We start from the raw sequence: 26277 nt of genomic DNA, 5'->3' as shown, positions 1-26277 counted from the left end.
TTAGCTAAGTCTGAATACTTTCAATCAGTTGAGGTTGCAAGAACTTTTTTGTTCAGAGGATTAATTTTACATCCTCCAAATGTAACCAATACCAATTCACCAAGAACGTTCAATGTTTGTAATTTTTTTCGTCCAATTTTAAATTATTGTTTTCATGAATCGTAGCTGTTACATATATTAAGTCTATTTCATGTGAATGCGCAATGTACTTATTCAGAATAACACAAATGAAAAAACCCTTTTAATAATGCTACCTTATTCTTGTCTATTTGAATAATTTTACTATTTCTAACAATTGTAGGCAATTTAAAAATTTATCATGTTAAAATATTACTGAATTTGAAAATTTATTCATTCACCCATTTATACCAAGTGTAACCAAAAAGAAAGCATTCTTCTTCTTTTTCCTTTGTAAGATTGCACTATTTAATGTAAATAATTATGCACGTAAATGAAAAAGTGTTTTTTTATTTTTTTTCCACCGTAAACAAAAATATTAGCATTTTTAATTACTTGAATATTTATATTTTTGCTAAATCTAAAGAATAAATGAATTCTAAAAAAAGAAAGAAGGAGAACCTCCATTAATAGGGCTTTGCAACCTTATTTTTATAATTATTGTTGATCGATACTCATACATTTATCCACTAGATGGCAGCATGAAAGATAAGAAAATCATAAAGAAAAGAGAAGATATTGCACTATTTCACCCTGACGCTTTCGAAAACTTTCGGTCTCTAACCGAACGTGAAATTTCTTTTTCTGGATTAGACGTTCGCTGCTTTTCGTTTCGTTTGTGTATATTTTGCAATCGGGTCAGCTTTGTTGATGGATCAGTTGGTTAACGTTGTCAGTCAAAACTTAACGAAGTCCAACACCAGGCTTACAATTTTCAAATTTTAAACATTAATGCTATAATTATGAGTCAAGACGTAACTTACCTTGGGGTTTGATATAAGTACACAGCAGGTAATAGAAATGTGCGGTGCATTAAAAATTGTGTTATGTTTCTGTTTCGTCACATTTAAATCTCGCTTTGCAATTGTTTCTGAATCCTTATTTTTGCATAATGTGCAGTTGGCATACTTGGAATATATTTTTATTTTCAATCCTTTCTTTGGAGTTCCTCATTTCCTACAATTCAATGCTAATTTTTAATGAAGTGTAAATGAAAATTTCATTGAAAGTAAGCAGAACAGATTGGAAGAATTTTTTTTTAATTGTGTTAAAATATTATGTATATTTTAGGTTTTTTTTTCTTTCTTGCTTGATTTTTTCCAGACATTAATCACAAATGTGCGAAATTTATCTCATAAAAATTAGATTTAAGTTACACAATGTTAATTTCATCACCAAGGAGACGGTATCTTCTGCAACCCCCTGGCTTTCAGAAAAAAAAAAAGAAATGTACATACAGTATAACTTTGATTTAACCATACCCAGTTTAACAATTTCCTTAATTTAATGATACATTTCACTGGGCCGCATTTGACTGCATTGAATGTCTATGCTCCTCGATTAAAAAATATCCTTGATTTAAAGGTACTTTTTTCAGTCCCTTGACAATCGTTAAATCGGGGTTGTACTGTATAAATGGGTGCAATAGTTGTTGTTTTCTGAAGAAAAAGAAAAACAATAAAATTTGCATTGAGTATGCAGATGCAGCTTTTGCTTCTCCCCCACCTCCCCGGAAAAATTCAAAATGATGGGTCTGGATATTACTATGTAAATAGTGTTATTTCTTCATATGTGTTGCTGTAGAATATTAAATAAGGTTTCTGATAAATATTGAATTTCTTGTGATCTACATTTTAAAGTAAATTCTATTTTCTCTCCTTTCAGTTAAAAGCTGTTGTAATTAATGATGCCTTAAGAATTACACATCAGTCTTCGGTGTCTTTTGATTTAGATCTTCCTGAGTTTCGGTATGGTATTCAGCTTATATAATTTTTATTGAAAATATATTGAGTAAACTTTTCAAGATAGTTCATACCATATGTTGAGTTTTCCATTTTTTTAAACTTTAAGATCATTTTTTCGACATTTAATGTTTTTATAATCAATGAACAAGCAGAAAGGAAAACAATTAGCTAAAAGTATTTTTTAAAAGTGAATAAAAAGTTAACTGCATGAATATAGCCAATTTCAATGCCTTTCATTAAGTTAAATTTTTAGTGTCATATATTTAGTGGGGACATTAACCCTACTAGCAAAATTTCTTGCATCAACCTTGACAGATCTTGATATTATACTGACGGCGTCAATATTGATGTGTTTCATACTGCATAAAGCTTGCATAAAGATTAAAAAGCAATATTGCAATAACAACACGTATGCAACATTGCATTCATACTAAAATATCAATATTGATATTACCTTAAAACAACAACATTGCATACATGTTGACGCCGTCAAGATGATATTGATTTTATGCTGTCCCCGTCAAGGTAATTAGTACACAATAGAACAGGTGGACCTTCGTTGATACTTGCGCATGCGCACAGCTCTTTCTACCCAGCGTCCCTCGCATTGCTAGTACATTGATTCAGTCGGTTCAGAGGAGTTGCACGTGGCGTTGCATTTTTTAGGCTTCGTTAAGTTGGTTGTTTAGTTATTAGTGTGGAATAGTATTGTTTTAGGAATAACTTATGACTAACTGATATTTGCATTTGTTTATTAATATAGTACTAAACAAGTCATATCGCAGACGATGTGCGATCAATGTTAGAAATGGCCGAAAATAACAAAGGACATGAAGCCCAGAATTTCGTATTATCACTTCAATCTCACGAGTAAGATTAATTATATTCAATGGTTATTTATGTTATTCTTTGAGATAAATTCATATGTTTTGTTCATGGAATATTTTCAATGCTGACATCCATTTGAAAATGAACTTTATTGTATTTATTTATTTATTTATTATTTTGCTACCTTTACTCTTAAATGTGCTATAAAAACTTCCGCAATTATTCCTAAATAGGCATTTTATGTCTTTATAATACAATTAGAAGCATGAATTTAAAAAATAAGTCAAGTATTACGCAAAACGAAGAAACTTTCATTTTTTAAATTAAATTGCGAGTACTTTATATCTCTATATGAATTTCCGATCAGATGTCAGCTTTAAGAAAATATTCTTAGACTAGAAAACTATCTTGAAGAATAACAGAAATAATTAAAGAATGAAATTTAATTCTCGAGTTTGAAGTGAAAATAATACAAATAAATAAATGGCTAAAACACCTTGCAAACGTGCTGATTTCATACTGTCATGTCAATGTATCCTGACATTATCCTGTCATATCAATACGTATGCAAGATTACAAAAGCAAGATCATCTTGCCTAGACCTTGATTTCATGCTGTCATGACAACATCTTGATATTATCCTGTCATATCAATACGTATGCAATGTTACAAAAGCAGCCTACCTTGATATTTTACTGATATTATGCTGCATACACCTTGTCCATCAATATTGTGGCAGCCTGCTGACAGCATAAAGGGAGTAACATAACAACATTGAGGCAGTATTAATGCAAGATGATTTTTCTTGCATGTCAACCTTTATGCAATACTGAGGCAAGATATTTTGCTTACTGGGAATATATTTACCCAGTAAGCAAAATATCTTGCCTCAGTATTGCATAAAGGTTGACATGCAAGAAAAATCATCTTGCATTAATGCTGCCTCAATCTTGTTATGTTACTCCATTTATGCTGTCAGCAGGCTGCCACAATATTGACTGACAAGGTGTATGCAGCATAATATCAGGAAAATAACAAGGTAGGTTGCTTTTGTAATATTGCATACGTACTGATATGACAGGATAATATCAAGATGTTGTCATGACAGCATAAAATCAAGGTCTAGGCAAGATGATCTTGCTTTTGTAATCTTGCATACGTATTGATATGACAGGATAATATCAAGATGTTGTCATGACAGCATGAAATCAAGGTCTAGGCAAGATGATCTTGCTTTTGTAATATTGCATACGTATTGATATGACAGGAAAATGTCAGGATACATTGACATGACAGTATGAAATCAGCACGTTTGCAAGGTGTTTTATCTATTTATTTATTTATTTGTATTATTTTCACTTTAAACTCGCGAGAATTAAATTCCATTCTTTAATTATTTCTGTTATTCTTCAAGATAGTTTCTAGCCTAAGAATATTTTCTAAAAGCTGACATCTGATCGGAAATTCATTTAAAAGTATTAATAGTACTCGCAATTTAATTTAAAGAATGAAGTTTCTTCGTTTTGCGTAATACTTGACTTATTTTTTAAATTCATGCTTCTAATTGTATTATAAAGACATAAAATGCCTAGTTAGGAATAATTGCGGAAGATTTTATAGCACATTTAAGAGTAAAGATAGCAAAATAATAAATAAATAAATAAATACAATAAAGTACATTTCCAAACAGATGTCTTCATTAAAAACATATGAATTTATCATAAAGAATAACATAAATAACCATTGAATAAAATTAATCTTACTCGTGAGATTGAAGTGATAATACGAAATTCTGGACTTCATGTCCTTTTTTTCAAAATCTAGGGACGAAAAAAGTAATTTTCGGCCATTTCTAACATTGATCGGACATCGTTTGCGATATGACTTGTTTAGTACTACGTTAATAAACAAATGCAGTTATCATTCATTCATAAGTTATTCCTAAAACAATACTATTCCACACTAATAACTAAGCAACCAACTTAACGAAGCCTAAAGATTGCAACGCCACGTGCTCTGAACCGACTGAATCGAAGGTCGAAGGAGGAAAATGTGCCAGCAATGCGAGGGACGCTGGGTAGAAAGAACTGTGCGCATGCGCAAGTATCGACGAAAGTCCACCTGTTCTATTGTGTACTAATTACCTTGACGGCGACAGCATGAAATCAATATCATCTTGACGGCGTCAACATGTATGCAATGTTGTTATTGTAAGATAATATTAATATTGATATTTTAAGATGAATGCAATGTTGCATACGTGTTGTTATTGTAATATTACTTTTTAATCTTTATGCAAGCTTTATGCAGTATGAAACACGTCAATATTGACGCCATCAGTATAATATCAAGATCTGTCAAGGTTGATGCAAGAAATTTTGCTAGTAGGGTAGTAGGGGCTTAAGGGCGATAACTTACTGCTAAACTGCTCAATATTTTCTACCTTATAATTTCTGAAAATTGTGTGGTATATTTCAGCATTGTATTCTCAACTATTTAGTATAACATCAATTAATTTAATACGCGGCTATTTAAAAAATAAAGAAAATTGTATGGTTCTTTATGCAGAAAAATTAGAATGTAATTAAATAAGTGTAAATAAAAAATACAGAACTAAAAAGTTGAAACTTTAAAAAGAAAAAAGAAAGGAATTATAGGCATTTAAGTATAGTTAATAGTTCAAAGATGTCTGTTTTCTTTCTCATTCTTTGAGAAGTGAAAAAATTTCCAGCAATGCTAAACAATCGTTGAACTGGAGCAGATGACGCAGAAAATTGAAAAATACTTCGGTAGTATTATTTTTAGCAAAAGGGTACATATGAGTGTCCCTACAACTCTACAGGATCAATTTTATGATCATTTGATAAGCTATTTGCACATGCTTAGATTTCAGTCTTGAATTAATCAGTTACTAAAGAAATTGCACTTTTACAAGTGCTAAAAGGTTTCAACTTCACACTCATAAAAAATATGATTGGGCATAACACGTTTTGTTATGATTTCCACTTTTTAGTCATAAAGTTTTTTTTGCATAAATGAGTATTTTATAATAATATTTATACATCATAGTTTTAATGCAGTAGTGAAGTGCAATTATTCTTACAGTTAAAAAGTAGCATAAAAAGATAATTAAATTTCAAAATTTGTGTTAAAATAATTCATTGATACAAACGTAAACAATTATAAAATATATCAATGATAACTTACTTATTAACTAGACTTATTAACTATAGATAGTATTAGTCGTAAATATATAAAACATACATTTAAGATGAAACTATGTTGATGAAACAAAATGAGAAATTATTTTGAAAACATTAAAAAAAAAAACTTACATACCAGGGTTTAGATTAGATGTCACATAGCAAAAAATAAAGGCAATAGATACATTAGGGTGTTTAAAGAATCACTGAAACACTAATGAAAATTCCATTTTCTTTTGACAAAATCTTTTCAGTCATTCACCACTTTCTCATGAAAGTATATACAGTAACCCCTCGTTATATTGTGCTTTTCGGGGGAGAAAGAAAAAGAGCAATATATCCGAAAGCACGATATAACGGAGGTCATTAAAAATAGTCATAAGTCCAATACACAAGTAAATTAGCATTCGTTCTTTTTGAATGATTGTCTTTCTAATTTTCTCACCGTCAGAAAGGTTAAAACATCAAATGGCAAATGAAGACAATCTTTCTGAGTTACCGCGAGATAAGAGTGAGCAATGAGCATTCCAATACCCTCTTATTCCCAATAGACTTTCTAATCCGTTTGACTTGATGTCACATTGTTTACAGAAAACTATTTTGCCCGTCCAGATCATTCTTCCTTTCTTTGATGCTAATCCTGGTTTGTGCAACCAAGCAAAAATCTTTTCTGTGCTAAAAGAAAAGCCCTTTTTCTGTTCTACGTGGGCTAGTATGACACCTGCTTGATGTCTGTCCCCCATTGTAAAAGCAATGTATCAATACAAAAGATGTCAAGTAGTTTGAAAACTTGAAACTGAAATATACTGCTCTGGTATGTACATTCGGATGACAGGAATTACTGCTGCTTTTCCAGCGCATTCAGAAAAACAGCTTCCTTTTGTTCATTGACAAAATAAAGAAGAAAGATACCTTCTCTGAGCAATACCATATGTTTTCAGAAATGGTTTCAAACTTAAAGCAAAGTTTTTATTTCTTATTTTAAGCTTTAATATTTCGGGAGACAAAAGAAAAGAGCGATATATCCGAATGAGCGATATAACGAGGAGCTACTGTATAAAAAAACCAAGATCTTTTTGTTGCACGAAAGTTAATTGTACTTGTGATATCATTGTACTTTTTTTGCTAAAATACGATTTTGAGATGGCAATGTGCTTCTCTTGTTTGCCTAACATTAACAGATGAAAAGGTAAATTGATGAATGACCAATTGTAAGGGATTTGGGAAGACATTTCCATGAGGCTTTGAGACGTTCTTGTCAAAGACGCCCACAGGGTACTAATTGTACTAAACACTTAAGATAGGTCTTGATTTATGACTCTCATTTGCAAACAGGAAGGAGCCGGGATCGCCGCGAATCTTAGATCCCCCCTTCTCTCTAAGATTGGCGGTGGTCCGGGATAGTACTGGATACCTTTAAGTTGTTTTCTACACTGGTAGGCAAAAATTAAGGACGAGACGGTTTTTTCAATATAACTTTGTACAAAAGCTTTCCAAATCAACACATTTAATACCGTAAGATCCCCAATACGTAAGGACGTGTAATGTAAGCAACACTTCCTAAAAGAGAAATCAGAGGGATAAAAAGAAGCTTTATTGAAAAAGTAGCATGGAGCGCAATGCAACTGAAGGCCGAAACATCCCTGTGATGGGTGTCCAGCAAGAAACATCCGGTCTTTAGTAGGGGATATGATCTCCCCCAACTGCTAGGCAGGTTTCACAGCATCTGCCCATGCTGAGAATGAGGGTGTCAATGAGTTGTTGAGGCATTGTTGCCCATTCGTCTTGCAGCGCCAATTGAAGCTTCCGATTCGTTACTGGTGGTAAGGTACGAGCTGCCAAGCGTCTGCCTAGAATATCCCATACATGCTCGATGGGATTGAGATCCGGAGATCGTGCCGGCCAATCCATACGTTCAATATCCTTACTCTCTAAGAGCTGTTCGGCAGCTACTGTGCGATGGCATAGTGCAATATCGTCCATGAATAGGAACTGCGGAGTCATAGCACCTCTAAAAAGACGCACATATGGAAGAAGAATCTTGTTACAATAACGGGTCCCGTTGACTGAACCTGCGTCGAAGATGTGAAGGTCTGTACGACTACCAAGCATGATGCCTCCCCAAACGAGAACACCGCGACCTCCATACCTGTCCCTTTCAATGATGTTCAAGGGATGATTGCGTCTTCCCCGCTCTCTTCAGATGAGTATGCGATGAGAATCGCTACTCAGACTGAATTTGCTCTCATCTGTAAAGAGTACTCGTCCCCATTCATTGTCTCTCCAATTCCGGTGTTCCCGGCACCACAAAGAACGCCTTCTCCGATGGGCAGGTGTTAGAGGTACACACCGTATAGGGCGTTGTGCAAACAGATCACCACCATGCAGTCTTCTGGCCACGGTAAAACGCGATATCGGTCGTCCAGTCGCCTGTGTCGTGTGTCTAGCGATTTCTCCCGCTGTCTGCTGCCTGTTTCTTCTGGCCTGTAAGACAATATACCGGTCATCTGCGGGTGTGGTTCCTCGTGGACGACCACTAATGAACCCCCGGATAGCTGTTCCTGTAGTTTGAAATTGTCTCCAAGGTCGTGAAACGATGCTGTGAGCAATTCCGAACTCTGCAGCCATACTTGTCACACTGTGGCCTTCCTCCAACTTCCCAATGATTCGACCTCGGGTAAAAGCATCCAGATGTCGTCTAACAGATTGATTATTCACCATTTCTTTCTGAGGCAGCAACTCGGTGTGATTTTAACTGCTATACGGCGTACGATCTCTTTGTCAGAAATACTGATTTTACACCGACAACATGCTTTATACTACTCAGACACTTCCCCATTACATCTGCCTGCATATCTGCGCATGTGCTACCGTACATCACCTTACTTAATCTCCTGATTGGTCTTTCTGTCCGCTCTGCCTCTTCGTTCAGCTGATATGCTAATTTTTCAACTTCGTCCTTAATTTTTGCACACCAGTGTATGTTACTATTGAACTATGTTATCTTTCTGTACAATAGTAAAAGGGGGGCTTAAATTCAGAAAGTCAAGATTACACAATTACGAAGCTAGATTATGATTTTTATTTTACTAAGATTACAGTTACTATTACGCATGCAAAGCCTGATTATGATTTCAACTACGATTATGGGAGTATCCCATTGACAGATTATGATTACACAATAACGTAATCAATTACTCAGATTACGATTACTCCAAGCCTGATTCCAAGCCATTGTGGCATTTGGGGTAATAAAAATGCAGATACTTTTGTAAAAGAGGCTTCTCTCTTGAGCCCTCCTGTGTCCACTGCAAATCTACAAAACATCAAACTTTTGCTCAAGCAAAAAATTCATGAACACCGCTGAGGCTCCAGTAGGGAAAAATTAATAGCAAATCGTGGGCAGGACCATCGCCATAGGGAGGGTGAGGGAGGTGTCTCACCCTCCCAGTGATTTCATCCAGTCGGCAAAATCAGTTCATAAGTCGGCATTTTCAATGTTTTGGAATTTCGAAGTTTTAATTGACAGAAATTAAAAAAAAAAAAGTTATCATATTCATACAAAGTTATACATCTAACCTTTTCATACTTTGCGCAAGAGAAAATAATGAATGGTGTCTCCGTTTACATTCAGTTTTACATTGCTCACACTATGCAGATTGCTTAGTTTGCGACTGCTCATTTTGCCGAGACAATAAGCGTCCAATCAGAAAATTCAGCTAGAGTCGGCATTTTTTCTTTTTCAGTTGATTCTGTATTCTAAATCTTTGAGTAAAGTAGTATGTGGTTTGACCATGTGCACGTTTTCACCTTTTATTGAAAAAGGAAAAACCAAAAAACATGTATATTTTGCGTACTGAGGACTATTCATCTCAAAGCCCACCTGAAAGACATAATCAATTCGCCGACTGCTAATTGCACAGTATTCTCAATTTACCGACATATACTTGAACAAAGTATGTTTTGCCGACACTATATCCAGAGACACCCCAAACTTAAATTATTGGGGAAAATCCTCAATTTTCCGAATGATAAAATACGGATATGCAATGCACACATGAGAAGGAACATTCAGGAATTTAAAAAATGCAATAATGTCTTAAAACTTGCCGAATAATCAGACAAATTTGGCCGAATAAGGACTTTTATGGAGGCCAGTGGGAGCTCCCAATGGGCGCCGCCTTCCTGTACTCAGTCGGCAATTTCAGCTACAATCAGCAATTTTTACTTTTAGAGTGAATTCAAAGTTCACTATATCTTTAATAAAAGTTAAATGGAAGTGCATTTGGATAAATGGAAGTGCACTTTTACATTTTCTCATTTTAACAAATTTACAATGCAAATCATAAGTTCTAATGAGTGTTTATATTGTAAATTTTAAAAAGATAATTCAATCTTAAAATATTATTTAGAAATATCTGCGAAGCTGTATCACCCATTAAGATTACCTGTGAGCAGTCGAGATGTAAGATTCAAATTTTTTTTCAAAAATAGTTATTCAATAAACTGTATAGAAACTCACGGAAAGTCTCAGTTTAAAAACACAACTACATTAAGAAACATGATAGCTTTGGACAGTGCACAGTGGACACATTTATAAAATTGAATCATCAATAAAAAAAATTCACAGCAAAGTGGAGAAATGCATAGGGTGCCGAAATCATAAAAAAAAATTAAAATAGAGAGAAGGATTTTATTACAACACAAAGTCCCATTGGTATGTATTTTTAAGTGTTTGATTTTGAAACGAACTTCTGAATACACATTCAGCACCGTTTCCCCTTTTTCTAGGCTTACGGGTAAAAACCGAAATAGTATTCTACTCGCAGGGGTTATGCCTATTTGTCGACCACACAAGTTTATTGTGTAACTAAAGCAAGACATTTGTCCGCCAATTGTAACACTCAGAAATGCCGTCGTGGAGACGGCGTGGCGTAATCGCGTGTAGGGGTGATATTAGAAACCTCAGACCTTCAGGGGTCTTTTCTGTTAAAAACCTTTCTCTGGAATCTGGAATTAGGAGCTCGAGGGAAAATTAGAGAAGAGTTGGATCAACTGTTGTTGTGTGCTTAGGACGGTCTGTCCGGCCCCTGCTGTGTGAACTTTCTGCCTGAAGAAGGAAAAAGAAGGTTATTGGCGTTGGAGTCTTGAAGAGATACAAATGCATTGAGTTTGTCCGGCTCCCGAGTTTGGCAGAAGATTTGAGTGACTATCCTGCATAGCTATTTTATTCATTATGAATTTCAAAAGAAAAAAAAAAAGACTAGTTAAAGTTTTTGAACTTTATTTTTTTTGAACTTGAATTTGAGAAAAAAAAAAAAAAAAGCTTATTGAAATGCAGCAGAAAAGAAATGATTATTTTAACTAATATTTTCAAAGCATTATTTTAATCTTTCCCCATTTACATAAATATATATATATCTTCCGTTAAATATTGAAAAATAAGAGTTCTAAGTAAGTTGCTGGGATGAAAAATTTTTTGTGAAAAGTTTCAAAAAAGAAAAGAAAAAAAAAAGGGGGGGGGGGGAGGGCAAATGAATGTTTTTTTTTTAGCTTTAAAATTTCAGAAGAAAATGCAATTTAAAAATATTATTTAGGAACATTCAAACATGTACAACATCATTAAAATTACCATTTACCAAACCAAAGACAGCTGAAATACGTTTCAAATATTTTTTCAACCAATAGAGAAAAAGAATAGCCAGAGCGTTATAGAATTGCATAACAAGTTTCAATTAAAAAAAACCCGATAGGTGAATAAACATGATAGCTTCCTAGGGCACACCTGTGCAAAAATAAGGTTAATATGTTTCAAATAGAGGAAAAGATTCAAAATCTTGTCTAGAAAAGTCACACCAGTAACTCTAATGAGTGTTTAAAAAATGAGTTATAAAAAATTAAAGTAAAATGAAAGTTATCAAGAAATTCAGGATTTCTGATATTTAAAAAAAGTAAAAAAAGGTATCTTATTAGGTATCTCTAAAAAATACCACCTGTATTCAAAATGTTAAATGTTTAACACTTCCTCAAGTTAAAATATAAAAGCTTTAAATTATCTTAGTCTAAGTTCAAAATGTTAACAGATTGTTTTAAGGTTGCATAATTTTGTACTTTAAACAATTAAAAACATTAGAGTGAAAATTGAAAATTTCGTCGTAAAAAACTAAAACAGCTAAAATGTTTTTTAAAAAGAAAATCTGGAGGAGGATCTCATACCTTTTTTTCTTTTAATAAATAAAATGATTTAGGAAAGTAGCTTAGGAGGGAGGACGGAGGAATCGCAGAACCTAACCATTTCCTTTTATCTTATGGTAATGAAATGTAATCTAAGTTGCGTTTTTAGAAACTTACTGCAGGAGGGTCCTATGAAATCAACGAAGATCGTCTGAAACTTCGTTTTTTGGCATTCAATTTCAGAAAGTTGTCGAAAGAGAGAGCTTCTGAACCTCGTTTACCACAAATGGCCTACAATGGCACTTTAAAGATCTCAATTTTCAAAAAAATTTCGATCGAAATCACTTCGTATCACCTTCTCCTAACATCACCAATAGTCGTTTAACGTTTAAATCTATATGTTTAGAACTACAATTCAAATAACGCTTGGGGAAACACTAGACGATACTCCTTTCTTAAATCGTGTGGTGTAGCAAAGATTCTATTTCGGAAGAGGCCCAGGTTCTTCGGTTCTTACCTCAAGGAGATCATCACATTAATTATTTTTCATTGAATTGCTAAATTGATTTCATTATAGATAATGCTAATTATTTATATCAGCTAATTATTAATTAATAGTTGTTTAAAACACCAATACACTCCTATTTGTTAAGTCTGGTCTGGGTATTTTAAAAAGTGATAAATAACCTCAAAACTTATGCATGAGTTATATTCTTAACTAGAGGATAGAAATGCTGACATGTTTTCTCCTTCAGTATTTCTGAATATGGTGTTTGGGAGCTGACCTGCTAAGAACATTGTAAACGCTATGGTTTGCTAAGTTGGATGAGGGGGAGGAGTGGAAGGTCTTACCTAAAAATGTTTAAAACTTAAGACCCGAAAACCATTTTTGAAAACATTACGGAACTGCTTGGGAATCGGGGGCTCACCCCCGAAAATCTTCCGAAATTAAAAGCCGAAAAACAAGGTTATAGGCTCTCTTAGAAGCGTTATACCCTCGGTCCTTCTCCCTGGGCGTTGGGCCCCTCCCCTGACTACGCAGGTACCCAAATCCATCAAAGTTGTCTAGAGAATTTTTTTTTTCAAGACTTAAGTCCTTAAAATTTTTCCGGGGGGCAGCCCCCAAACATCATTTCAGATCGCGTAAAAATATATTTTTCGAACATCATTCGCAGAAAATTTCCGGGGAGAGTCTATGAAATCCACTCTTTTCCCACAACATTAAAAAATGTCATTCCCCTCTCTTTTCCTTAATATCACCAATAGTGGTGTATGATTGCCTTTCTGGAACTTTAATTTCACGAAATCGCCTAGGGAGTGCCCCTGAGCCCCAGCGGAACCAAACATGACTTACTATCACCTGTTTAAGTCTTCAGTTTCGAAAAGTTTCCTGAGCCTAAACTCCCCCAAACATCGTCAAAGAGTGTCTAAAGTTTCATTTTTAGAATCTTCAATGGCAGAAATCTCCGAACACCACTTTTTCTAGCTTAACATTACTAGCATGATATAACTCATTTTGCAAACTATCTGATTTGTATACTTAAAATCCCTATTTGTGCGCCATGGAAATGTTCAATCAGAATCAATGTACTCAGAGATACCATAACGAATGATTACCATGAGGGTCCCCCCTCCCCCCCAAAAAAATTATGTACAACATAATTAATTCACCATTATATTACAAAACTTTTTGAGTAGAAAATGTTCTTATGTGTTAAATTTTATATGGATAAAGTACGTTTTCTTTTTCTTTTTTTCGAATTTCCCCAGAATGTCTCCTCCAAAATTCGTTGTAATTCCTCACTGCCGTTTTCTCTAGCTAATCTGCCACTGTCCACTGGACATCTGCAAATACCTACCGTCAGTGCCGGATTTAAGGGGAGGAGGAGACGGGGGCTGCCAAGGGCGGCGACTTTTAGGAGGCGGCAAAATCACACTATATTTATGTTTTTTTCGTTGAAACTCAATTTTAAAACTTGAAAGATGGATAAAGGTGGCAGTTTCGATATTTGCCCCGCCTCGGGAAAAAAAATGTAGATTCGTCACTGCCTACCCTTTCCTTAAAAGTATCCTTAAATAGCCTAAAACTGTGTTTTTAAAACTTTAATTTCGAAAAACCTTCGGGGAGGGCCCCCGAACCCCCTATCCTTTCCTTTGCGTCAATAAAGATGGCATAAAATCTTTGTTTTTAGAAATTTCTAAGGAAGAACTCCCGAAAACCACCTTTTCTAGAAAAAAGCATATTGACTCCAGCGAAAAAAAGATGAGAATGAATCCACGGTCCTCTTGCTTCTTATATAAACCAAAGCCTAAAATCATGTTTTTAGTATGCCAATTTCAGAAACTTTTCGGAGGACAGCAGTCTATCTTGCCTTTAATCGAAATTAATGCATCCCCTTAGTAGCACGTCTACAATTGCATGTTCCAGACTGCAATATGTAACGAGTTCTGGTCAGAGACCCTGAATTTATATATATATATATATATATATATATATATATATATGTGTGTGTGTGTACGTATATATAATGTGTGTACGTATGTATCTGTCGGGTCGGCAAAATGTTAGGAGTCAGTCGGCAAAATCAGTTTCAACACCCCCCCAAACGAATGTACCTGACGACGGCCCTGATCGTGGGATAGTCTTTTGTCATCTTGCATTCCCAGAAACCTACCTATAGCTATAGGGGTTTCTTTTTCCTCCTGCTGACAGAACATGACCTACTTCAGGCTCATCTACATCCTTTTAGACTGGTGGACTCTCCTAACTGCATTTTGTATGACGAAAGAGTTGAAATGAATGGCAAGTACCTCTTCAACTGCTCTACACCCCAGAAGGACCGCGATTCTTCTTTTTAAAAGACGCTTTCCTCTCCTGGAGATTTTTCATTTTTATACTGGACTGCAAGACTTCGTATACTGGAAAGAGCAAATATAGTTGAATGTTTTTCCCTTTTAACTATTTGAAGAACGCAATAAAAAAAAATCTTTTATCTAGACATTGTTTCTGAAAATTTAATTGGGTTTATTGATAAAAAAAAAAAATTGTGGAGAAAAAACTGCATTTTTACCGATTTTATGATTTTTTTCTCCATGGAGGAAAAAAAAAGATTTTTTTACTAAACGAAAATGTCAGTCTAAAGCCCTCATATGATAGTTTCATAACATCTTTTATTGTAATCCTTCAATTCATACAGCCCCTGATATCCAACAAAGTGTAACCTTGTGGGTTTGTTACGATTCGGCGCGACCGTTTCAATGCTGGCCGATTCGGCGCTGACCGTTTTGGCGCAAGATTTTTGCATTCTGAACTTTATGAATTTCAGAAATTTTAGTTCAAAGAAGGAAAAAGATTTCTGGAAGAAGAATGTGAATTTAGCGCTCTAGAAGCTGGTTAAAATTTGTTTTAAAATTTACAGTGGGGAAAAGAGGGGGCATATGTGATCTACGTATGTTTTACTGCGATAACATAAAAGAAAATATCTTGAAAAATTAGCAAATAATGCCAGTACCAGTCCTACCTCTTTGTCGATTTTTTTTAAAATCAATGCTGAGCCGTTTTGTGTTTCTGTGGTGATTACTCCTTTGTTGTAGCAGCTATTGGAAATAATTTCTTAAGTCTTCTTCACGTGAAAACACGTTTCAAACTAACCAAAAAGCTCCACTTAACTATTACAAACCCACGTACGGACATCAAGGTAAATTTAGGGCAATGTTTGATTTTTTTTATTGACTAAAAATCATTTATTTTTCAAAGTTAGTTCTAAACACTATTATTTTTCTGTAATCAATTTATAAATTTTTTGTAAATTACTTTTTTTTTAAAAAAGTTTTATTATTATTATTATTTTTTATTATTGCCCTTTTTTTTTACGAAATAGTCGACAGTTTAGTGCTATAGAACAGTTACAGGAACTAAAAAGACACAAAATATTTTATTTTTATTAAAAAAAAGTTTACAATATTTTTTGTTCATTATATTAGTCTTTATGAAACTTAAAAGCAATAAATAATAATAATCTTTACATAATAAAGTTTTTTCTTGTCTATCCTGTGTTCAAAGCACACTACACAAACTTAACTTTGTAGAGAGCAGGGTTACGTGTACATTTCACAACACGTTAACTTTTTCCAATAAAAAATGTAAAAAATTCATCTTATTATTAGTTGACATTTTTTAATTTTTTATAGAAAAGATATTTAAGTAAGTGCACAAATTAATGATCAGCAACGAAGAAAAAATCAATTTAAATTGAATGAAAAATGTCAATGCTGTTTCCTAACTTATCTACTTCGAAAAATTATGAAGATGTTTTTAAACTTACATGTTAGCAACTAATAATAGAAAAGAAAACAAAATACACCTTTAAAAATATTACTTCATAAAACTTTTTAAAAAACTTAAAAAAACAAAAGATATCTTGAATTTTGAAGCAATGTTTGGCAGATTTACATGCTGACGATTTCGATTTTTGAACAGGTCGTATTGAAATGGGTAGCGCCAAAACGGTCGCGCCGAAACGGCCGCGCCAAAACGGCAGCGCCGAATAGTCCCATTCCGTAACCTTGTTCAGCTTTGCAAGATTGCAGATCAAATTATAGCATTTCCGAACAATGTGGCATGTCACAACAACCTTATTAGTGCGTTTAAGGCAGCTTGACTATCGGAGCAGATGTGAACACATTTGTCTCTATAGCCAGGGTTCAAACAAATACCACAACACATCAGAATGGCATGAATTTCAGCTTGAAAGACAGAAGTGAACTTGCCCAAAAGACAAGAGTAATTAATACCCAGGGCCTGATTACTGCACAGGCCTACTAGACCTGGGGCCCCATCCTTCTAAGGGGCCCCATTTTTTATGAAAGAATTATGCATAGCATTAAAATTAATACAGAAAGATTAACATACATGTAATTTTTAATAAAACACTGAGTTATTAATTGGGAAAAAAAAAATTCTTAAGGGGGAATTTTTATAAATTCTGCCAGTAGCAGATTTACCATGTCACAATAGCTAGGGGCCCACATGATCAAAAGGGCCTTGAAAGGGATTCATAAATGCGCATGATACATAATAAATTAGCATAGTTCTATAATTTTCAAAGGGGCCTTGAAAAACGCATTCCTAATGAACCCCCACTGCACGCTGCTATAGTCATCAGAGGGCCTCCAAATTATTGTGGGCCTTGGGGCCTCCCTTTGAGTTAGTCGGGCCCTGTCAATTCCAGACTGAAGCTCTCACATAATAGTTTCATAACATATTTTATTGTAATCCTTCGATTCATACAGCCTTGGAAATAAAATTTCAAATTTTGAAAAATTTCAAAAATTAACGATTTTTGAAGAGAGATTTTCTCCAAAATCCCATTTTTTTAAAATCTAAAAATTGGCTCATTTGAAGCCCTTTCAATGCCTCACAAGTGGATATGCACCAAATTCTGTTTTTTTTTCTCAGAAAATGTTTTATGATTTTTTGAAAGTGACCTTATTGCCCATGGCATGCTTGTAAAATGAAAATGTCTAATAATTATATTCACTGAAATTCTTTGCCAAATAGTTAACATAATGGTGTACTTTATTAGTAACAGCTAAAATCTTATTGACTTTTAATAATATATGTGTAGCAAACCACTTTTGATGATCCAGTCAATTCGTCTTTTTTGTATGTCTTTGCGTAGTTATAGAGGAGCCGTTGGTGACCATCTGACATCGTTATTGTATAACTTTCTGTTGATCAGGGCTTAGTTTTCTTGGGAGCTTAGCTCCCGCACTTCCTTGTTTATTTCACTCAAATTTTTGTATTTTTGACCAAATTAGGCCACGTTAGCATTAAAACAAGATGTGTGCAACAGTTTCCTCATGAAAGCGGCAACCTCTACAAATTGGATCATCAATGGCACCCATTATAGTAAGATGCCGTTTCAAGGTACAATGACAAGTAAGGAGGCCAATAGCCTTCCTAACACTGTTTCGTTCCTAAGATCTCCTTTGCCCTTATACTAGGGCAACCTCTATTAAGTTCCTTAGCCTGCCCCTGTCCATCAAGGTTGCGCCAATTATGGTACTGTTTTCTACAAAAAATATCAAAAACAGCAGTCAGCAGTCCTAATAAGATTTTTTGAAATCCCTATTGCTGGCTCAGGGCCAACATAGGGGTATTAGAACCTTTCCGAGCAAGGTTATCAGCTTTTTTGTTTCCCTTCACCCCAGAGTGCCCAGGTACCAAACAAAGTGTAACCTTGTTCTGCTTTGCAAGAGTGCAGAGCAAATGATAGCATTCCCAAACAATGTGGGCAGTTACAACAACCTTATTAAGTGCGTTTAAGGTAGAGGTGGGCATTGTCGTTCTTTCTACTGATCCGTTCATCAGGGGATCGTTCATTCTTTTGATCCGTTCATTTAACTCGTTCATTTATAAAAGTAACATGGGATCTCTCTGCACGACATACTCACGTACATTTGATATGCTTCACTAGATCAGTAATATTCTTTGAAGGAAACATGACTAAAATTATCGTAAAGGAAGAAAATATGCCTATGAAAAGTGAATCAAAAAACTTAATTCGAGTTTGATGCAAAAAGTGATTACATGCAGCGCAAGATACATACAGGTGAAATTAATAATTCTTAAAAATTTTGCCAAATCAATACATATGGTAGTTGATAGGGATGTTATAGAAAACAAACAGATTTCCAGAAAAGTGATAAAAGGTATTTTTAGAAATAATTTTGGCGACAGAAAGCGTGAGAAAGATTTTAGCCGTTTCGTTGGACAGGGAGTGGGCATTTTGTTAGTAGACCAAACATTTTGTTAGTTTCCCAAAAAAGTTACACAAAACATTACTAATGGATACATCAGAAAAATAATGAGTAAAAAGCAGAAAGTAAAAAGGTTCAAAATGAATACATTGTACTACACTGAGAAAAAGGAAATTTGAGATTGATTGAGAATTACAAATTTGAAGATGAATGTAATTTTTTTTAAAGCGATTTTATCACAAGTGTATGAATACAATGTTTTAAACTGCTCACTGTTCAAAAGAATGGTCATTTATTTTAAGTGAACGAACGGATCCGTTCATTTTAAGGATTCGTTCTTTTTGACCCGTTCGTTCATGAACGACACATCTCTAGTTTATAGCAGCTTAACTATCGGAGCAGATTTGAACACATTTGTCTCTATAGTTCTCAAACTATATGTTAGTTTTGCATTTTCAAGATAGTATATCTACTTATGTATAAAAGTAATCATACGAGGTAGGATCCAAATATTTTGGGACAACAGTCACCACAGACAACCAAAGCACATAGTTAAAATAAATCGTGTTAAATGCATTGTACTGCTCTTCCCTTTGAGCTAGGATGGGTTCCCCTGTGTCATGTAATTGAGTTGCATTTTGTAATTGAAAGAAAACTTTTGATTTGTTGCAGCATCAAAGTAAGGGTGAATGCATGACTTTGGAGACAAAATAAATTAATATTGAAATGGGAAAAAAGAGAGATTTTAGCTGTTACTGATAAAGTATTGTTATTGTAACTATTGAGCATTAATGCATCAAAACTTCATAAATGAAATTATTAGACCTTTTCATTTTACATGCGTGCCATGGGCAATAAAGTCACTTTAAAAAAGTCATAAAATATATTCTTCGAAAAAACACGGGCTTTGGTGCATATCCACTTGTTAAGCATTAAAAAGGGTTCAAATGAGCCAGTTTTTAGATTTTTCAAAAAATGTTTTTTTTGAGTAATCTCTCTTCAAAAATTGTTAATTTTTGAAAGTTTTCAAAGTTTGAAATTTTATTTCCAAGGTTGTATGAATCGAAGGATTATAATAAAATGTGTTATGAAACTATTGTACACGGGATTTAGACTGGCATCTCCGTTTAGCAACAAAAACTTTTTTTTGCATAGAGAAAATAGAATCTTAAAATTGGTAAAATGCAGTTTTTTCCATACAATTTCTTTTTCTTTAACAATAAATGCTTCAAATAGGTTCGATACTTTTGAAGTAGCATCCATTTCAAATCGAGCATTTTGCTGTTTTTTTTTTTCAAAATGGCCAATTTTCTGCAGAATTTTAGAAGGCTGTAACTGAGGAATTTTTTTTTTCTTGCAAATTCCTTTTGGGATAGTTCATACACCTCTTAGTTGTAACTACTGTAAATTTTTCTAAAAAATCAGTGATGATCAAATGACAGGCCCTGCCTGTTCTGAACTGGAATGGCTCATATGTACATTTCTGTTTTTCTTGTTTTTATGAGCAACTAATAAAATGAATGAATGTAGAAAAACATTAAAGGTATTTGTTTATAAAGTTAAGGATTCTTTTTCATATCTTTCTTGGATTATAAGTATTTCTTTTCATACTTAAACTAATAATATGCACAAAACATTGGCGCTTAATATCCGCAATTTAAAAATCTGATTATTTGTAACTGCAATGTATTGAAAAACAGTAACAATATGAATTGTTTGCTTATTTTTTGTGAATGGCAGTGAAAAATATAATTACATGATACATTGCCATGCCTCATAGCTTTTTAAAAATCTGAACAACTCTAAAACAGTATAATAAAATTCATCGAAGAAACTGTTTTTTGTATTCAGTCGCAAGTTTTCCAAGAAAACTTAAGACTGGACTTTTATGGACTTTTTATTATGACAAAAAGCAGCAGAATGTATGAATTAAATAATTTTTGGTTAAACTTATGAATCCGAGAAATGCTTTTGGTAAAACCCTCCCCGAAACAAAAGTCTGGTTACGGCTGTGACAGTGATGTATAAAAATCTGTACTGTTCACCATTAAAACTTAACGAACTTGGTTTAATTATTATGTATAGGAATGTTAGCATTTCTTATGTACTCCATAAAATATTGAAACTTAAAAATACATCAATAATTGAAAGTGTATAAGTGAAATGAAGAATGAAATTCCTCTCCACTACAAGTGTTTCATTGTAGTTTTTGCCCGTTTATGCAAATTAAACTTTAAACTAAAAGCTGAAATAGAAATGGATTCCTTCTCTACTCTCTTTTGAGTATACTTCTCATTGTTTTCGTCTGGGTAAATATATTTGATTATTATGGACTAAATTTCAGATCAGCATATTTTAGAGAGTTAACTGTATGTAACTTTGTGAATATGTTCAAAAGTTTAAGAATATATTAATCCAACATACTTTACTTTTCTTTCAGAACTCATGGAGGAGTTTATAGTCATGATGATAAGTTAACTGTAACAGCTCCGCCTATTATGTGGATAAAAGCTTTTGATATGATTTTGGAAAAACTAAAACTTGATGGGCTAGATTTTTCTTCTGTGGCAGCAATATCTGGTGCTGCTCAGGTAAATTTGTTTTGTTTATTTTAAATTCAGTAATTTTGGTCTGGCAAAAATTCTCTGCTCTGTTCTGTTTTCCATCAAAACTATTACTATTTTTTAAAATTTAAAAATAACAAAAACAGTAAGATTTCAGGACCAAATTTTAATTTATATCTCTGCTCAAGTCTGCTTTGAGATGTTTTAAAAGTAGCCCTATGTAACTTTTCTAAAAGTGAGTTGATTTAGTTTAGTGTGAAAATACAAGTTGAAATGGCACTTGAATGATTTGACAGTAAAAGGGTCGATTGATGTTCTGAAAAATAATGAAAAAGAAAAGTTCACAATGCATACACACACACACACATTGTGTGCCTAAAGTGTTTCAAGTTTGGAAATTTTCAGAAGTTTTGAAGGACAAATGAAGCACAATTGCTCTTTCAGGTAATAATGAGTATGGGGAACCAGCTTTTTAAAAAATATATTGTTTGTATTGTTTTTGGTATGCAAAAACCTTGACAGTTATGAGGATATGATTTGCAGTAGTTGTTAATTCTGTGTTTCATTTCATGGTATGAGACCCCAAAGCAGAATACTACTAAATTTGCGACGTACGTCGCAGAACAGATGCCTGAGCTGCAGAACAATTCTGTTCAAATGTGAGAGGAAAACTGACAAATTTTCTGCAGAAATTCTGCAAATTTCATTGAAATTTCTGCAGATACCACGGTGCCAAAAATTTGCAGAAACCGCGATGTCGAAAATTTGCAGAAACAACGGTGCCGAAAATTTGCAGAAACCGCGTTGCCAAAAATTTGCAGAAACCGCGGTGCCGAAAATTTGCAGAAACCGCGATGCCGAAAATTTGCAGAAACCGCGATGCCGAAAATTTGCAGAAACCGCGATGCCGAAAATTTGCAGAAACCGCGATGCCGAAAATTTGCAGAAACCGCGATGCCGAAAATCTGCAGAAACCGCGGTGCCGAAAATCTGCAAAAACTGCGGTGCAGAAAATCTGCAGAAATTGCGGTGCAGAAAATCTGCAAAAACAGCGGTGCAGAAAATCTGTAGAGTTTGCAAATTTCTTAAAATTTGTAGAAAATCTAAAATTGTCTCAAATTACGATAATTTGGGGGAAAGCTCGCGATGTTGAATTCGATTAGTCCTTTGTAGGTTTTTCCCAATCGATCTTCATCCACTACAATCTCCGCTATGCATGTTTAGGAAACATTCCAACATGTCCATCGCTGGAAATTGCGTGTCTTGTTTTAAGATTTCAATCCTTTTGCATCCAGAAAATATTTTAATTGTTTTGAAGTGTTTTATTACATGCAACCCAAACTCAACTCATTCTATTTATTATTTCAGTAATTTCTTTGTTTAGTAACATTATTTTAATTGCTCCTTCATGCCATGTAAAATTAACCAAAAATGTGGTTTGACACCTAGGTTCGGATTTTTATAAAATTTTGTATCTTTGCTCTTTCTATGCATTTTGGAAAGCATATAAACTATTTTTCGAGAATCCCAATCAGTTTAGGTTTGACACCTTGTTAACGTTTTTTTGATTTTATAGTTTTCATGATCAACTAATTTTCCAAATTCAGTGCTCTTTAATTAGTCATTTGGTTAAAAGCTGTGATGTTTCCGAAAATATCTCATTTCCACAAAAATAAATAGTAACAGTCCAGTTAAAAAAAACAATGTGAAATGATTTTGATTTTTGCCACCCAACTTGTTCAAAATGTCACGTTTTTTCGCGTACAATGCTTTAGGTACTTGCAGAACAATTTTAGTCAAATGATTTTCCGTTGCAGAACATCGTAAAGTATTCTGCTTTGGGGGTATGAGATAACATTTTATTGTATCAAAACAATAAACTTTAATAAAAATAATACATTAACCATTAATTCTCATAAATCGAAAATTCTAATTTTTATTTAATGTACAAATTTTTGAGTTATTGCTTTATGTAATTTATCATTTTTTTCCCCATTAAGCAACATGGAAGTGTCTATTGGAAGAAAGGTGCTGAGCAAATACTTCATACTGTGCTGCCGAATAAATTTCTACATGAGCAGTTGCAAGGTTGTTTTAGCATGAGAGATTCTCCAGTCTGGATGGATTCTAGTACTACATCATACTGTAAAACATTTGAAAGGGGTGTTGGTGGTCCAATCATGCTGTCGCAAATAACAGGCTCTCGTGCTTATGAAAGGTTTACTGCAAGCCAAATTGCAAAACTGCACCAAACTAAGCCTGTTGTGTACAACAACACTGAGGTATTATTTCCCTACTTCTTACATTTAAACTTTCTTGTTGACATAAAACTTAAATTTTTGCTTCTATTTAATTTTACAGAGTTGAAATACTTTGCTGTTAAAAATGATTTTTCTGTCTAATTTTTGATCTTTTCCCCCTGTCTTTTTGACAGAGAATTTCCCTTGTTAGTAGTTTTGCTGCAACACTATTTCTTTGCCATTATGCTCCCATTGACTTAAGTGATGGATCTGGAATGAATTTGTTAGATATTCACCTAAAGGATTGGTCTGATGTTTGCTTAGAGGTTAGTATTTTATTTTGATTGGTTTATTTGTCTGGATAAAATGTTATTTATTTTTCAATCCTAAGCTGAAAAACAAGCAATACTTAAGAGTCAACTTATTCATAAATTTAGTTATGTTCATGGGTTAAATCTATTTACTCCATGTCTAGTATTTTAATGCAAAATCAAAGAGCCTTTATTATATTAACAATGTCTTATTGCAAGTAAATATTGCAAAAAATTGATTTTCCCATAACATAAGCTCTCAAATTTGAAGTAATCATAATGATTAGAGTACTTCAGAGTCATATAATTTTTTTAAGAAAACAAATTTAGGTAGTTGATGTCTTCAATTTTTGTAAAATTTTCTGGATATGTTAATAGCACTATGAAAAGAGAGAGTGATGATTCCTTTTTATTGTTTGTCTGTGAGTCAAGGTCAAAGTTTAAGTCTGTAATTACATGATGTTGACTATGTGATCGTTTGGTTTTCAAAGTAATAAGTGACCCATGACAACTTTTTAAAATATAAATGCAGCTTAATAGATACATATGACAGGGGTCAGTCAAAAAGTTAGTTGCACTGCTCAAGAAAAAAAATAAAGGATTAAAATGTTACAATAACGTGATTAGTATCTTAAAGTTCCATTCAAAATCTATTTTTCAATGTAACCACTTCTGTTATTTAAGCATTTGTTGAGGCATGGTACAAGTTTTCTGATGCCTTCAGCAAAGACATTCCGTCTAATGTATGATAAGTATTGTTGGACTGCAGCTTTCACTTCGACATCAAAATGGTATCATTGCTTTGAAAGCTTCTCTTTCATGGGACTAAAAACATGGAAGTCAGGAATTGAAAGGTCTTGGTGGCTAAGGAGAGGGATCCCACACTTCCCACCTAAACTTGGTCTTGCCTCATGCTCAGCATCATCAGTATCTGTGCATACATTCTCAAACATGTTGCACCATTTCGCAATAGCTTGACATTGCATTTTCACCATCCACTTCATGCAACTGCCCATAAATTTCAGTGCAGTTGCACCTTTTTTCCCACAAAAAATGAATCAATGTATGTATTCATTTCCAATTTGGACGCTACTTTAGGAGATATGTTAACTGATTATCTGAAAAACTAAACTTGCCTCGGGGGAAACCTCTATGTCACACAATAAAGGTACATGTCTAAAGTGTTGCCACACAATGTCATCAAAATAGTCTTTGACGGAACATATTTACGAAGTACTGCAACTAACTTTCTGACTGACCTACATAATTTAGTGGGTTACTCATAACTTATAGTGGAAAATACTGTTTTCATCATTTTTGCCTTGTTTTCTGATGGGTATCTGCTAAAGTTATGAGTGACTGACAAAAATACTATGGGACTAACTACACTCCACACTATTGTAGGGGAATGTGGGGTAAAGTGAAATAGTTAGGATGAGTGAGATTTTTTAAAATAAACAAATCTGAAATTTGTTTTGAAAATTGCAGTACATAAAGAAAGAACATTGTATTTTATAATAAAACTGGCATTGAATCAGTATTTTTTATTTTTAGCAGTAAACTTTTGCCTTCAAAAAAAAAAAAAAAGGAAAATGTTCACTTTTTTTATGGGGTTAAGTAAAAAAATACAATATTTTTATTGTAAAGTATTTTCTATTCAATTATAAAACATATTTTTGATCAAATGAATCAGTCAAAAAAAAGTTGAATGATTTTAAAAAAATGTTTACCAAAACTATGTACAAACTAGTCGACCCATGCGGAACTCTGCTCTCTTTGAATCGTTTGATGTGGCATTTCGCTCTTTAAAAATTTCAAAGAAAGAATATTATGAAGAAGAATCGAAAGAAAATTACCGAATTAAAGTAAACGGAAAAAAGTAAATGCAAAAAAGAAGGCATGTAAATTGAAGACATCAGCAACAGAACCTCGTTAAATCCAACGTTTCGATAATGTAATCATCACTCACCTTTTGGTTGTACATATTTTCAATGCAAACATAAATATCATTAAAAGTGTGACTGAGTGACTCGTGAAAAAGCAGTAATTGTACATATGAAAAAACGGGTTGTGGCAAATACAGTCCTGCCTATGTGAGCATCTGATGGAAGAAAAAGAAACATTAAAGAGATATTTATTGGCACGTATTTGAACTGGCGCCATTCTGATTAACAGCACGACACTCCAACCTTTCAAGCAGTTGTGTCTTCATTTTCGAATGCTATTCATTGAAGCAATATAATAAAAAACAGCAAAAAAGCTTTTTAACAAAA

At 33.6% G+C, this 26277-nt stretch overlaps 1 protein-coding gene across 1 annotated transcript in view; it reads left to right on the top strand.

Annotated features, from left to right (window-relative positions):
- Nucleotides 1–920: 920 nt before the first annotated feature.
- Nucleotides 921–26277, top strand: part of LOC129233252 (xylulose kinase-like) — a 56869-nt gene continuing 31512 nt past the window's right edge. The window contains exons 1-5 of the mRNA XM_054867303.1: nucleotides 921–947; nucleotides 1843–1925; nucleotides 21330–21480; nucleotides 23454–23735; nucleotides 23888–24019. Of these exons, the coding sequence (XP_054723278.1) occupies nucleotides 921–947; nucleotides 1843–1925; nucleotides 21330–21480; nucleotides 23454–23735; nucleotides 23888–24019 (675 nt within the window). The remainder of the gene's footprint in view (nucleotides 948–1842; nucleotides 1926–21329; nucleotides 21481–23453; nucleotides 23736–23887; nucleotides 24020–26277) is intronic.

Source organism: Uloborus diversus, unplaced genomic scaffold (assembly GCF_026930045.1).
Source record: "Uloborus diversus isolate 005 unplaced genomic scaffold, Udiv.v.3.1 scaffold_289, whole genome shotgun sequence".
In the NCBI taxonomy this organism is placed as follows: Eukaryota; Metazoa; Arthropoda; class Arachnida; order Araneae; family Uloboridae; genus Uloborus; species Uloborus diversus.
Note: the sequence above shows the minus strand (reverse complement) of the source record. Positions and strands in the feature narration are given on the sequence as shown.